This window comes from Panthera onca, chromosome B1, assembly GCF_046562875.1.
Source record: "Panthera onca isolate mPanOnc1 chromosome B1, mPanOnc1 haplotype 2, whole genome shotgun sequence".
NCBI lineage: Eukaryota > Metazoa > Chordata > Mammalia > Carnivora > Felidae > Panthera > Panthera onca.
In genome coordinates this window covers 8,064,088-8,078,677 of record NC_138342.1, presented here as the reverse complement: position 1 = coordinate 8,078,677, position 14,590 = coordinate 8,064,088, and the positions used below count along the sequence as shown (strand labels likewise).

The 14,590-nt window shown below is 50.1% G+C and overlaps 1 protein-coding gene across 5 annotated transcripts in view; it reads left to right on the top strand.

Moving 5' to 3' along the window:
- The window catches only part of HS3ST1 (heparan sulfate-glucosamine 3-sulfotransferase 1), a 29,718-nt gene extending 17,774 nt beyond the window's left edge, over positions 1 to 11,944 (top strand). For 3 of the 5 annotated variants that reach the window (XM_081795492.1, XM_078446260.2, XM_078446261.2), the window contains exon 2: positions 10,055 to 11,581. In XM_081795492.1, coding sequence (XP_081651618.1) covers positions 10,152 to 11,135 — 984 coding nt within the window. In that variant the 5' untranslated portion in view covers positions 10,055 to 10,151 and the 3' untranslated portion in view covers positions 11,136 to 11,581. Of the gene's footprint in view, positions 1 to 10,054; positions 11,582 to 11,717 lie in introns of those variants that run through there. The other 2 variants (XM_060655430.3, XM_060655429.3) reach the window with 2 other exon arrangements.
- The last annotated feature ends 2,646 nt before the right edge of the window (positions 11,945 to 14,590 follow it).

The window sequence follows — 14,590 nt, the reverse complement described above, 5'->3', positions numbered from 1 at the left end:
GGGAGACAGAGACGCCGTCTGTCTACAGGCTGGCTCAAGAAATGAGATAAATCCTCCCTCCGCCTTGCTCGTCTAGGGGAAGGATGTCCTTTGCTGTGCTCATGTGTATTTCAGCAGCAAATTATTCTAACGTTCGCTGCCCCAGCACGAGACAAGCCTCGATTTCCAGGTCTCTGGGATCCAGTGGGTTAGGAGTCGGGAGACCTGGATTTCCAATTCAGTTTAGCCCCCTGCGTGCTTGACCTTGGGGTCCGCATGCTCCCCCTACCCTACCGACCCCTTCTGCCGGGATAAGGGTGGGACAGGATGATGGCAGATGGCCCTTTGGCCGCGGACGCCCTGTGTGTCTTTTCGGGGGACATGTTAGGGATTCATGGCTGTCCCCACCTATGGGGCCCAGCCATGCCCGCCCCCCCCCCCCCAATCAGATGGCCCCTGTCGGGAGGTTGGGTCCCCCCGGCCTGACGCTGCGCACACCCAGGTACACCGAGGAGGCCTGTCTCCCGTCTTCTGTCTGCTAGCACGGCCCCTTTTCCACTCAGCTGCACCGAGTAATAAGAGAGGCCCCGTCCGCCCTCCTGTCACAGAGCTCTGCCGAGCACTGCCTGTGCCAGTGTGTTTCTGCCTCTAATGAAGGATTTATTTAGGTCACTGCTGCCTTCTGTGCACAGCCACGCAGATTAAACATGTTGAGTGTCTCTTCCTCCCTCTTCCCTCCCCGGGGCCTCACCGCTGCACTCACCTGGCTGTTCGGGATCTACCAAGGGGGGCATTTACACCGCACACCCCTTCAGTCACAGAGAGCTGGAGCCTTTCTACCTGCCATTGTCTTTCTTCCTTGAGCCCCTGCCTGGTTGAGTCACCGCAGTACTTTGGATCATGAACAAATGTGTTTGACTAATTATCATCTCCAGATCCCATTTATACCACACAGCCGCCTTTTTTTTTTTTTTTTTTTTTTTTTTTTTATTTTTAGGGACCAGAATAGCTACCATGATTTGAGGGCTTGCCATGGGCCAGGCAATATGGGAACATTCTCAGCATCCACATAGGGTGTTTGATTTAATCCTTGCAATTACTATATGGAGCCAGTGCCTTCTATCTGAGGCTCCCAAGTTTCAGGGCTGTCTTGGGGGTTTGGAATCACAGAGCAGAGATGTGAGCCAGGATTTTTGGCTCTGAATCCTCTGTTAACTCCAGCGTGGCCCCTCCACCCTGCTCTACAGATAATTCTACCTCTGTGGCCGGACCGATCCCTCTCTAGTTCGTCTGCCACAGTTGTTAAAATCCCGGTATTAAAAACAAACTGCCCCAGCAATAGTAAGAAACAAACACCAGAGGAAAATTGCCCCCCCCCACCCAAAGCCAGAGCAATCAGGATCTGAACCTGAATGGACATGAGCATTTGGAGCTCACAGAGTCCTTGCCATTCTAAGGGCTGAGGGTGGGCAGGCCGGTTTCCCTGGGAGCTGGTTAGAAACACAGACTCTTGGGCCTCTCTTCAGACCCCTTCCATTCGAGTCTGCATTTTGAACTAGATCTCCGGGGGACCGGTGGGCACGTCTGCCTTTGGAAAGCCCTGTGCTAGGCAATTGCAGTGGGGCACCCAGGGCTCCTGGGAAGGATGCTCTACTCACCCCCACACCGGCCGCTCCTCACGAAGGTCCTTCCACCCTGATATCTCGTCTCGTTTGGAGAAGAACGTTGTGTGGGTTGGCTTCAGACTTCCTACGGGACAGGTTGCATTTGTCAGCCTCATGATACCGTGGAGTTCTCAGAGGCCTAGAAACAACACTATCGTTGAAATCCTCTGGCCCCAAACCCCTTCCCCACCACGTTGCCCTCCCTGGCTTGCCCAGATAGCTTCTTCATTGACTCCTGCAGAATTTTGTGCATTATCCTGGTAGCCTTTTGTAAATATGGAAACTCCCAGCGCTGCTGTGGATGCTAGGAGGCGTAGAAAGGCCGGAGGAGGCAGTGTTCGAAAAGTCCTCTTGTGTTTCGGGGGGGAGAATGGGGCCAGTGACCCTTCCTTTCCCCAGGTAAATGTGACCCACGGAAACTTATTTACATTATGTGGACTGACCTTGGGTCCTTTCTGCCTTGAACCCTTTCCACCCCACGTGAGGTAGGCCTCTCAGCAATTACCATAAGTAAATCTGAACAAAAGTGAGTGTCAACATTTGTTGAAGAGTGTCATGTGCAGGCAATTTCAAGAAAATAAATATTTATGGAAGTCTTGAGATATCACTGTCCTTTCATAGACTGACAGGCGCAAGCCGAATCTCCTTCCTCTTTCTTGCTTTCCAAGATGATCTGCCAAGGATGGAAATTCGACACCATCGCGACGTGCCCTTAAGGAGTTGCTTAAAGGTGAAAGTGAAGACGTTGTTGACATCCTAAAGATGAACGAAAAACCTTCGCTGTTGATTGCCCGGAACTTTGGTTGAATGCGGAAATGACAGTTCTGTTGTTCAAACTGTCTTACTGAGGCTTCAGTACATTCCAGAAGATTTTTTTAAAATTTTTAATGTTTTTATTTATTTTTGAGACAGAGAGAGACACAGAGCATGAGCAGGGGAGGGGCAGAGAGAGAGGGAGACACAGAATGGGAAGCAGGCTCCAGGCTCTGAGCTGTCAGCACAGAGCCCGACGCGGGGCTCGAACTCACAGATTGTGAGATCATGACCCGAGCTGAAGTCGGACGCTTAACCGACTGAGCCACCCAGGCGCCCCAACATTCCAGAAGATTAAATCACTCAGCACTCTCGGATGCTTGTTCTTGTCTGGTAGTAGCATAGATCCCATCCTGTCTACTCTTCTTATGCTCTCCTGTAAGCTCTCCCCTCTGCCCCGAATGCACTCCCCGCTGCCCACGGGGAGACCTCCCAAGTCAAAGGAAAAGAAGCACAACCGGCTTTAGAGACGGCCCACGGAGTGTTAGTTCTCACACCCCCGGCGTCTGTGACCTTGAGAAGGTCTTCTAACCTGAATAGCGTGTTTCCATACGTGTCCTAGGGAGAAAGGCAGGCCACTCGCATTTGTTGAACGCCTCCCCTGTGCTGTATATTTGGCCCGGGTGATTTGATTTCATCATATGGAAGTAGATTGCACCCATTTTGCAGAATGGCATTTTGAGTCCCAGACAGGTGAAGACACTTGAGTTCAGAGAGCTGTAGGCAAACCAGCCCGGATCTGCCCCATTGCAACAGCTCCTTTGCTTTCCCAGTACTGCACGTTACCTTTTCGTTGCTTCAGAGAAGTCAGATAAAATTAGCATAACCACTGCTCAGTTTTGCTGCGAGTATCGGAAGAGATGATTTATACACTGGTGCTCACCACCTGGCACCCAGTGGGCACCAAGTAAGAAATGTCTTCCTTTCCAACCCTTTTGCTAAATCCCGGAAAACACTCGTGGTTGACTGTTCTGAGAATCCCTGTTATCCTAGAGAAGCTTCTGGTCTGTGCCAGATGCACGACTAGTTTCTGTTGAGGGGCTGGGAAGATACAGGGCAGACAGAGGGCTTGCGGGCAGCACTATTTCCGACGCGTTAAACTTACCTCTCGTGGAATATTCTCGTTATTCCACTTTATCCACAGATACGTTGCAGTGGTGGGAGTCGGGGAATATACTGTAGTTAATTACATTTGAAATCTAGGTCATGATGTGAATTATGTAATGAGAAGACTTAAGGAGAAAAATTAAAATATTTCCAAGGGTTATTTCGCTGCATCCTCCCCCCCCCTTTTTTAATTAAAATATTTTCTAGATTCTCAGGTGATCTCGTCCAGTCGCCATGAGAAATCTTGAGTCCCCCTTTCAATACCTGGCTCCTGCCTGACTCTCTCAGGTTGAAAACCTCACTACCGTTTGACACAGTCTTTTTCACGGACAAACTGTTCAGTCTGTCTTTCTAGTGAATTAAAAGCCTTTCTCAGTACCTTGGGCCATTCGCTTAACCTTGCACTGCCGTCGATATGTTCATTTAGCAAATAAGGTCTGTGCACAGAAATCGTGCCAGGCCCTGGGGGGATGGCAGCAGAGAGAAAGCATCAGGACACTGATGGGGGGCTCTGAAATTGGTATTCTCGGGTGGAGGGGCAGACCAGACCATAAACAAGCATATCCAGGTTGGGCAAGTACATGAGGAATACGAAACCGGGTGATGGGAGAGAATATGGTTACAAGAGAGCAGGCAGGCCCGTGTTGCAGGGAAAGCCAGTGTTTGAAATAAAAGCTAATCGGCAGGAAAGAACCAGCCCCAGAAAGCCTTGGGACCCAGCATCCTGGAAAGAGGGAGCGGCAAATGCCAGCGCCCAGAGCTGGCGGGAGCTCAGAGTGTTCACAGGAACCGAAAGGTCAGCAAGGTGGGAGTGTGGCCTGAAGGAGCAGATTGAGGCCAGAGGGACAGACCAGCAGCTCCCATCCTGGGGGAATCCCCAGGCCTGGAAAGGAATTTGGATTTAATTTCAGGTACCAGGAGACCTCCATCTGAGAAATCCCGTGGGCTCTCCTCGTGCCTCCCGTCCCTGGCAGGTGGTCAGCACCTTCACGGGGGGCCCAAGGAAGCTTCGTGTTGCTGATGGGAAGGACTCGTCTTTTGAATTTTCGTAGCTCAGGGCTTGATTGATCACTGTGTCCTTGATAAAGGGGAGTGAACAGAGAGGGGGCTGGATCTCTCTTTGGGAACTTCTAACCCATCTACAAAAGGAAAGAGAGGGTTTGTTTTGTTCATCCTTCCATGAAATCCTGTCCCTCATCAAAGGGTCGTTACCTGGCACGAATGTTCAACAGGACCAGGGAAGCATTCCGTCAGGGCCAGGAACTACTCGTACCCTCACTCCAGGCATCGCCGGGGAGTGACAGGGACAGTGACATCCCTGGCTTTGCCTGCTCAGACTGAGTTTGGATCCGCATTCAGCCTCGACCGTTCTGGACAAACCACTGAACTTCTCTGATCTCTTTCTTGTAGTGAGATCAGTTCTGGTGAAGATTTGCAGTGAACATCGCGGGGGCCCAGTGTGGGACGATGCCAGCCCAGGGTCTGCTCAGTAGCAGGTACTGCAAATGGGAGCTGCCGTCATTGCTTTTGGCAAGGCAGGTGGCCTGGGTTCCAGGTGCCGTGGAGCATTCTTGTCCCTGCCCATGCCAGCTCAGGGCTCCGAATTTCTAGAAGGTTCCATTTGCTCAATATTCGTTAGTTCACTTCTGGAGGGAGGATGATCAGTTCATCTCTGTGCTGCCTAAAAGTTCCAACTTGCCCTCCTCCTACTTCGTGAGTGGGGCATTGCGGGGGTGGGGGAGGGAATCTGACTTTCAGAGAGCACTTTCTTCGCTTAAATTGCAGCCCTACTCAGCGCTGTGAACTTCTGAGCGGCCACCTCGGCTGCTACCAGTCACGTGTGGCCTTGCGACGTGCTGTAGGAGTAAATAAATGGACACACACTAGATTCTGAAGACTTCATACAAAAGAGGTGGAAAGTATCCCCTTAATATTATGTAGGAATTATGTGTTGAAGTGATAGCGTTTTAGAGAACATAAAAATATTTCTGTTTTTGAATGTGGCTCCTGAAAGTTTAAAATTTTAGTGTGGCTCCTGGGTCATTTGAACACTTACAATAAAAGCTCTAATAATAGATGCTTTGTCCTAGGGCAAGATGTGACTGTCAGGGATGTCTAAATAAATGGTCCCTGTCACCTTTAGGAGGGGTGACTGTTACCTTCATGAGCGCCGCTTGATTGCCTATAAATAATGGAATTTTTCTGGAAATGTAATAAACCTGTGTGTTCTACGTTTATTTCTATCATCTATATCCTGCACAGCTACTAGGGGGAGGTGCTGTTTGGCATTACGGAGGGGAGAAGGTATTGGTAAAAACGGAAAGTTACTCTCGTAACTTCACTAAAATATCAGATAGGTAGCATACGTTCAATAAATTTAGATATTTGTTTGATAAATGAACGAGGGCATACGTGGCTCACGTTCATATTTCTAATGGACGGGGCTTGTTGATACAGATCACCTCATTTCAGTCTCAAGGAAATCATTTCAGGTGGGTACAGTTATTACCATTTTACATATGGGGAAACTGAGGCTAAGACAGGTTAAGTCACTTTGAATAAATCCAACCTAGAGACAAGGTTCCTGACCCTACAGTCTGGCTGATTCCTTTCGACTCCTCTACTGAAGGGAACACATGAGTTTGACCTCATGCTGTCCTGTTCCTACCCTGTGTGTCAGCTGATTCTGGAGGAGGTGGCCTGGGACTTTGTCACTGTTGACTAGATTTTTGAGGGCCTTTCCTCTTTAGGATGCCCAAGACTTTACCATTATTACCTGTTAAGGCCACATGCTAGGGAGACAGCAACAATAGCGGAAAGAGAACAGGACTGGAGTGCTGGAACCATGAGGTCTAGGCCTGATTTTCTCTGTGACCTTAGACAAGCCATCTTGGGCCTCCTCGCTGTGGCCCTCATGTGCTCTGATGTGCACAATCCCGTTGTCAGGATCAGTGTGGCTCTGATGTCCTCGCTTACAGGTTCACCTGACCTGGAAGGTCTTCTCTTTTCCAAGAGTGTTACTTAGAGGCCCAGAAATTCTGGCTGTGCCTCTGAGTTCAAATTACCAAACTACTACACGAGAAAGTTGTCTCACAGTGGCCACTGTGTGTGTGTAATATATTATATATGTATTTAGATGTCCATATATATGTGTGTGTGTGTGTGTGTGTATCTACACACTTAGCTAAAGTTCCATACATATACATGCTATACATATGTATATAGCTCATACATATACATGCTTTTCTCCCTCTATATATATAGCATACGTGTATGAGACTTTAGCTAATTTTTTTCCTATCTACCTCAAATATTTTTGGAATGTACAAGACTTTAGACATAAGTAAATACATTTTTAGAAAGTATTAAAGTAGAAGTGAGGAGTTTTTAGACTACTAACTGCCCAGGTTATTTTTATATATATATATATATATATATATATATACACACACACACACACACACACACACACACACATATATTTAGCTTCTCCTCTGCTGTTGGTAATTCCCCCTTTAGGAAAAAAAAAAAAAAAAAACTCAGATGTACACTGTACTAAGCAGGATGCCTCATAATAGCGAAAGAAAAGCGTGAATACTTAGAAAATCTGAATTTCAGATCTGGCCCCTGATTCTGTCCCTTAGGTGTGGAAGGACTGGGGTGTGTGGTTGCTTCCTGAGTCCGAATCCAGAGGTATGGGATGGGGTCAGCAGCACTCATCACTAAGAGTGGAACGATCTAGTGTGGAGTAGTTACTCTCTCCTGCGTTTCACCTACCTCACCCCGTGCACATGGGCTCCCACGGGCTCCCACGCATGTGAGCGCATGCATATATGTACAGACATATACAAGTATGCATATGCGTGGGCATACACGTATACCCCAGACACGTGAAAGGCAAGCACAGCGGGATCCATCCATATATGGGTCAGTCCCACATTGAGAAGGAAATGAAATTTGACTGAAACGTACTAAAGCATTTGCTCGGTAAGCAAAATTTCCACTCACTTGACATCATTCAATCAGTAGAACATTCTGCACCAACATCTTGCCTGGTCATCTCTCCTTAAACGTTTTTTTGTCTCTCTCTTTTCCCCCCCTAAATAATTAGGTCAACTGATCTTGAAGGTCCCCTCTCAAGTGCTCTGTGATTCTCTAAACATTTCCAGTTTTTAATGTTGGTTTATTTTTGAGAGAGGGAGAGGCAGACAGAGCATGAGAGGGGAAGAGAGAGAGGGAGACACAGAATCTGAAACAGGCTTCTGGCTCTGAGCTGTTACACAGAGCCTGATGCGGGGCTCGAGACCCTCAGAGATCTTGACTTGAGCCGAAGTCAGACGCTTAACTGACTGAGCCACCAGGCGCCCCTACACGTTTCCAGTTTTTAATTGCTTTTTTAAGTTAATACATTTTAATACACATTTTTCAAAGCAGTTAATAGAGTTGATCTCTGAGGCAGGGAATTCGATAGGTTTGATTATAAAAATAGAAGACCATAGAAATTCTTCATTTATCCATTCTGGATACAGTGTTAAACTATTAAAGTGGATTTTAAACCTGGCATAAAGAAGATGACGGACCCTTTCGGTGGAGAACACGTTTACTGGCTCTATAATCCCCATAGTCCCCAAGGCAGGCCTGTCACTAACCCTTCCTTAACTGTGTTCAGACAAGAGCTTCCAATGCCCTTTTTCTGGAAGATGGTCAAACGCCTCTTGATGATTGTTGTTTATCAGCTCCCTGAAACATGGACATGAGTCCTCTTGTTTTGGGGAACCCCTTGCCATTTCGCCCAGCAGTGGCTGTGTCCTTGTGGGACTTCAGTGCCTAAGTGTCATAAATCTCAGGTGAAGAGAAGGCAGGCAGTTTGTGCAAAGAGAGCCCTGCGTTCAGAGTTTTGAACGGGGGCTATGAATTTTGCAGCGGACTAAATTCTTGTGTCCTTGGGTAAGACTCCTCTCGGTACCTGCCGTTCCTTCCCACCTTGTAACTGTCGGGTCAAGGTGCCAATCAACTGAGCAGAGCGTAAAACCACTTGATGAGCAGAACGGCCTTGCACCCAGGAAGGAGTTTTGCTCTTTCCAGCCGGCCTACCTGTCTGTCCCTCTGGGCTCGCTTCAAACACTTCCTCTCCCGGGAAGCCGTCCCCAGTCGTTTCAGGCAAAATGAGCGGACCTGTGTCCACACGCTGCCCTGCGCAAACTATAATCGGAGCACATCCAGCACTGACGCCTGCAGCCAGGTCATGCCAGTTAGCCTTTGCCAAATTTATGCTGCGGTGCCAACCACCCCACAAGTCAGTGGCTTACGGCCACGGTGATGCATTGTCACTCGAGCCAGGATGGCTGTGCTGTGCACGGTGGACTGGTGTGGGGGCTCTGCTACACGTGTCTCCCATCATCCTCTGGGGCCCAGCGGCTGGCCGGCGGGCATTCTTCTCGTGGTCATGGCCGAAGTAGCAAGAGGGCAAGTGCCAACACGAAAAGCTTCTCAAGGCCTAGGCTGGCCACCGGCACGTTGTCATTTCCGCTCACGGGCCGCTGGCCAGACCCAAATCAAATCGTCGGGGAGCACACCCCACCACACGGTGAGGCCGTAGCAAGAGCTGGATGCAGAGAGAGGAGGCGTAAAAGAATCGGGACTAGTCGGGGCACCCGGGTGGCTCAGTCGGTTGAGCGTCCAGCTCAGGTCGTGATATTGGAGTTTGGGAGTTCGAGCTCTGTACCAGGCCTACGGCTGTCCGCACAGAGCCTGGTTGGGATTCTCTCCCTCTCTCGTTCTGCCCTTGCCCTGCCCTCTCTCTCTCTCTTTCTCAAAAATAAACCTTAAAAAAAAAAAAATAGATCTGATCATTCAGTCTACCATACAGGTTCACCTGCCCTATTAGATCAGGAGCCCCTGGGGGGTGGCAAGGGTCAGGAACAGCGTCTGCTTTTTATGTCACCAGCTCCACTGCCTGGGGCTGGCAGGTAGGAGGTATTTCACTGATGTTTGCTGAGGTCCAAAAGACCTTTCCGGCCCTTTCCTTTACAGCAGAGGCTGGGCAAGCTCTGACCGCAGGGCCAGATCTGTCCCCGTGTCTGTGCAGAGAGCTGAGCATACAGATTGTGGAAAACAGTTGTTGAGAAACTCAAAAGTGATGCATGAAAATGATAACGACATTCAGATTCCAGCATCCTGAATAAAGTTTCATTGGAGCACAGCCACGCCCATTCCTCTGCAAATTGTCTGTGGCCCCTGGAGCCAAACGGGCATACCTGGGGCCGTCGTCCAGCCTGTGTCCCGCAAAGCCCAAAACCTTTCCCATCCGGCCCCTCAGACAGGAAGTGTTTGCCACCGGCCCTGCCTTACGGGGTAAAGAAACGGGGGGGGGGGGGGGGAGCCCCAGGGAGGTAGGGAGGTGACCGCCTTGCCCGGGATCACACGGCATTGGCAGCTCCACGAAGGCCTGCGTGCGTTTGGGGTTAACATCTCCCCCCTTTGTTTCCTAGTAACTGGCGGCCCGCGACACCCATGTGTCACTGATCGGGAGGCTCTCCCCGCCGCAGCGCTTCATGACCCAGCGGCGCCCGGCCCAGTGAAGCCACCATGGTGTCCAGCACAGCGGCGCTGCTCCTGGGCGCCGTGCTCCTGGTGGCCCAGCTGCAGCCCGTGCCTTCCCGCCCCGCCGCCGCCGCCGCCGCCGCCGCCGCCGCTGCCGCCGCCGCGCCGGGGGCCGAGCCGGGCCAGCCGGAGCTGTCGCGCAGAGCGGCCACCGTCCAGGGCGACGGCCGGGACGGCGCGCCCCCCAACGGCTCGGCGCAGCAGCTGCCGCAGACCATCATCATCGGCGTGCGCAAGGGCGGCACGCGCGCGCTGCTGGAGATGCTCAGCCTGCACCCCGACGTGGCGGCCGCCGAGAACGAGGTCCACTTCTTCGACTGGGAGGAGCACTACAGCCAAGGCCTGGGCTGGTACCGGGGCCAGATGCCCTTCTCGTCCCCGCAGCAGCTCACGGTGGAGAAGACCCCCGCGTACTTCACGTCGCCCAAAGTGCCTGAGCGCGTCCACAGCATGAACCCGGGCATCCGGCTGCTGCTCATCCTGCGCGACCCGTCCGAGCGCGTGCTGTCCGACTACACCCAAGTGTTCTACAACCACGTGCAGAAGCGCAAGCCCTACCCGTCCATCGAGGAGTTCCTGGTGCGCGACGGCCGGCTCAACGTGGGCTACAAGGCGCTCAACCGCAGCCTCTACCACGTGCACCTGCACAACTGGCTGCGCTTCTTCCCGCTGCGCCGCATCCACATCGTCGACGGCGACCGCCTCATCAGGGACCCCTTCCCCGAGATCCAGAAGGTCGAGCGGTTCCTGAAGCTGTCGCCGCAGATCAACGCCTCGAACTTCTACTTTAACAAAACCAAGGGCTTTTACTGCCTGCGGGACAGCGGCCGGGACCGCTGCTTGCACGAGTCCAAAGGCCGGGCGCACCCCCGAGTGGACCCCAGACTCCTCAGTAAACTGCACGAATACTTTCACGAGCCAAATAAGAAATTCTTCGAGCTTGTCGGCCGGACATTTGACTGGCACTGATTAGCAATAAAGTGAGGCTCGGAACCTTTCCCGTTGTAAGTTCCGGTGTACATCTGGGGGAGAGAGAGAAAAAGGAGAATTTTAAAAGGGCATTTAAGCTATAATTTATTTGTAAAGTCCATAAATTACTTCTGTACAGTATTAGATTCACAATTGCCATATATACTAGTTATATTTTTCTACTTGGTAAATTGAGGGCATTTTGTATTGTTTTTCATGGTTGTTAACATTGTGTAATATGTCTCTATATGAAGGAACTAAACTATTTCACTGCAAAAAAAAAAAAAAAAAAAAAACCAACAAAAAAAAACACACAGAAATCTGGAGACCCTGTCTTTTTTGAACATGATTAACTTGCCCCGACTCAAAACAGCTGTCTGTGTTATATTCGTTGCAAGATCTATATATTCCTTTGTTACTTTAAAAAGAAATGTTTTTCATGGCAATTATGCTTCTCTCTTGCCCTCTCTTTTCTTCATTGTTCTTTTTAATTTTTAATGTCTCGCTGTGGCCATCAGATTTATTTTTTACTTGCACTGTGAGATCTGTCTTCACTGAGATATCCCCTGTTATTTTCTGGAGGTTTCAGGTTCGCCCATTCTTGACAGCAGGTTCCGGAGTGTGGATCTTTTTTTTTTTAACCCCCGTAGACTCCGCGTGGACAAAGCAATATTAAGACTGGAGGAGTCGTTAATACCCGCAAGAGGCTCCCCGTTACACATCTCTGCCTCAAAGAGTGCTTGCATCCGTTTCTGAGCTCAGCAATGGGCAAAACGACACAATAAAGGGGATTAAACCGTTGGCCTTCAGCATGGTCTTGGGGCTGTGTGCTTGGCCCCACGTGCCAAGGGGTCTCCGGAAACTCAGAAAAGAGAAGTTGCAAAGTGTGCGTGTTCCCATCTTGTAGGTGCTGTGAAAAAGCCGCCGAATGGTGTAGACGTTTCTTAGGTTGAAAGCTTCATCTATTTCCTGAATGATCAATATCCATTTATAGATGTTTATTCCGTACGCACAGAGACAGAAATACGTGTGTGTTTTAAAACTCAACTCTGAGTGTGTAATCCTTAAACGGAAGGGAGATTTAAACCCCGAGGGTCCCGACTGCAAAAAGAAATGCCCAATGCGGTGGCGATGTGTAAGGAAGAAGTCCTTGTACCTGTCCCTACAGGAGAGAGGCCTGATTTCACTTTCACTTCTGCTTCTGAACAGCTGGCCTGTTGGATGTGATCACACAAGCTCCACCCCCCCTCCCGGTTTTCTCATGCGCTCTTTATTCGGTCAGCCTTTTACAGGATTAAAATACGTGGGTTGTTTTTTCTTACTAGGAAAAGAAAACATAATCATTATGTAAAACAAAAACTACAAAGAAGCAAAATACACCCGTTTCCTGACAAAGTTTATATTTAAGGCAGCAGAGTGAAATGGACGTTCTATATCAGCGCTCCTTGAAAGTTCTCCCCCAAACAGCCCCAGGAAGTAGGAATTATTATGGCGAGGAGTTCAAGGTGGAAGAAATAGGCCCAGGGAAGATAAGGAACTTGCCAAGGTCACTTTGACTCCAAGCCAAGGCTTGGAGTCCACTGAGAGCCAAAGCACAGATTTCGGGCGTTTTGGTTTTTTCCTACTCTAGTCTTTCTGAACTGCAAAGGAAAGGCCCAGACTCAGAGACCGCTCTTCCTGACTTGACCTGACACATTCCTTCCCTGGTGCCAAACGTCTTCCGCCTCAAGAGGTGTGCCTGAGCCAAAGGAAAGGGACAAGAGGTAGCCTGCACTTTTCTCAGCCGCGTTATCAGGGAAGTGAGTCACCTTATTAGCTGTGGCAGCTGCAGCCTGGCCCGACCTTAGTGTGGCCCTTGCCCCACCCCTGGCCCTGCAGGGACAGTGGAGAGACCGCCTTCCTCTTCAGAACCCATTAAGATTGCCATTAAACAACCAACTCCCAGAGGGGGTAGCCAAAATATTCATAGCCGACTTCACTTTGACCGGGTACTTTGCAAGGAGAGAGGGCTTCCTTCTGTAACACATTGCTGGATCTTGCTGTTTTCACACCGATTAAAAACAAGAGTACACAGGCACCTGGGTGGCTCAGTCGGTTGAGCATCCGACTTCAGCTTAGGTCATGATCTTGCGGTTCGTGAGTTCGAGCCCCACATCAGGCTCTGTGCGGGTGGCCTGGAGTCTGCTTCAGATTCTGTGTCTCCCTCTCTGCCCCTCCCCGACTTACACTCTCTCTCTCTCTCTCTCAGACATAAAGACTTTTTTTTTAATTTTATTTTAAATAAAGAACTAAAGAGTAGAGACATCCAGAGACGTCGTGAGTTTTCAAGATTGCCCAGGAATTTGATGTGGAGACTCCAGTGTGAGTTTTGTTTTGTTTTGTTTTGTTTTTTTCTTGCAAAATAGCTATGGAAGCCTGTACCCTAATGGGGATGGTATGCTTGAAGCCATGCAGTGTTGGGGCCAGAGGTGATGGGTAGAAGGGAGGGACTGAGTGTTGGTGACATGATCTAGGGGCTCAGGCCAGCACAGTTCCTGGTAGGGGGTGGATATGTGGGTACAAATTCAGTAGTTGTTGATTTGGGTGCGGGGTCTTGACTGAGCATGGAGGTCTACCATGGGCAAGGGGCCAGGGGTCCTGGTGGTTTTCTGCCATTTATGGCAGAACCCCAGCCAGTTGTTTGGAAAGTACAAGGAGGAAGGAACCATCACTCCAGTAGCCTGGGCTCTTCCATCTCACCTGAGCATTCCCAGAGTCAGAGGAGGCCCCACCCTGGACCTGGGCCCGCCTTCCTAGGGGCGCAAATGCAATGGTCCAGGAGCCAGATGAGCCCCTGATCCCGGGAAGCCTCTAGGTGGGGCCGTCCAGAGGCAGCTGGGAACAGCTGAGCAGGGCCCCAGCTATTGTATTTGGAAAATTCGCTGCACTTGAGTCAGGACAGCCCCTGCCCCCTCCCTTCCTCCAGGAATCAGATAGCGCCAGAATCCCGTGGACAGTATTTAGCTACCAGCTCACAGCCTAAAAATGCGCTAATCTAGCAAAAATGATCATGTGCCTCTGAATACAGGGTGGCTTGCCCTTTGAATCCTGGGAGACTAGTACTCACCTAAAGGGAGATGTCGCAGAGTCCATAGCTGCGGGTGACTGCCCTATAGAGGCGTGGGATCCAAGATCACCACCAAGAATTCAGGTGTTCTCTAAAATTCGATTTTTCTTTTGAGACCTACTGTGTGCCTCGCATGGGGTTAAGCCTCAGGAGCGTAACAGACAGTGCAACAGGAACTAATTGTCATTAACTGTTGTGGGTTTAAATAAAAAGCATGGAGGGGCTAGGAAGGAAGGAGAAGGACACCTAGCTGTGTGGGGACTGGCCAGTGCAGTATGTTCCGCCCTTTTTGCTATCATTCGGGAACATCCCTGGGAGGAGTCAGCAGGCCCTGTTATGGAGAGAAGGA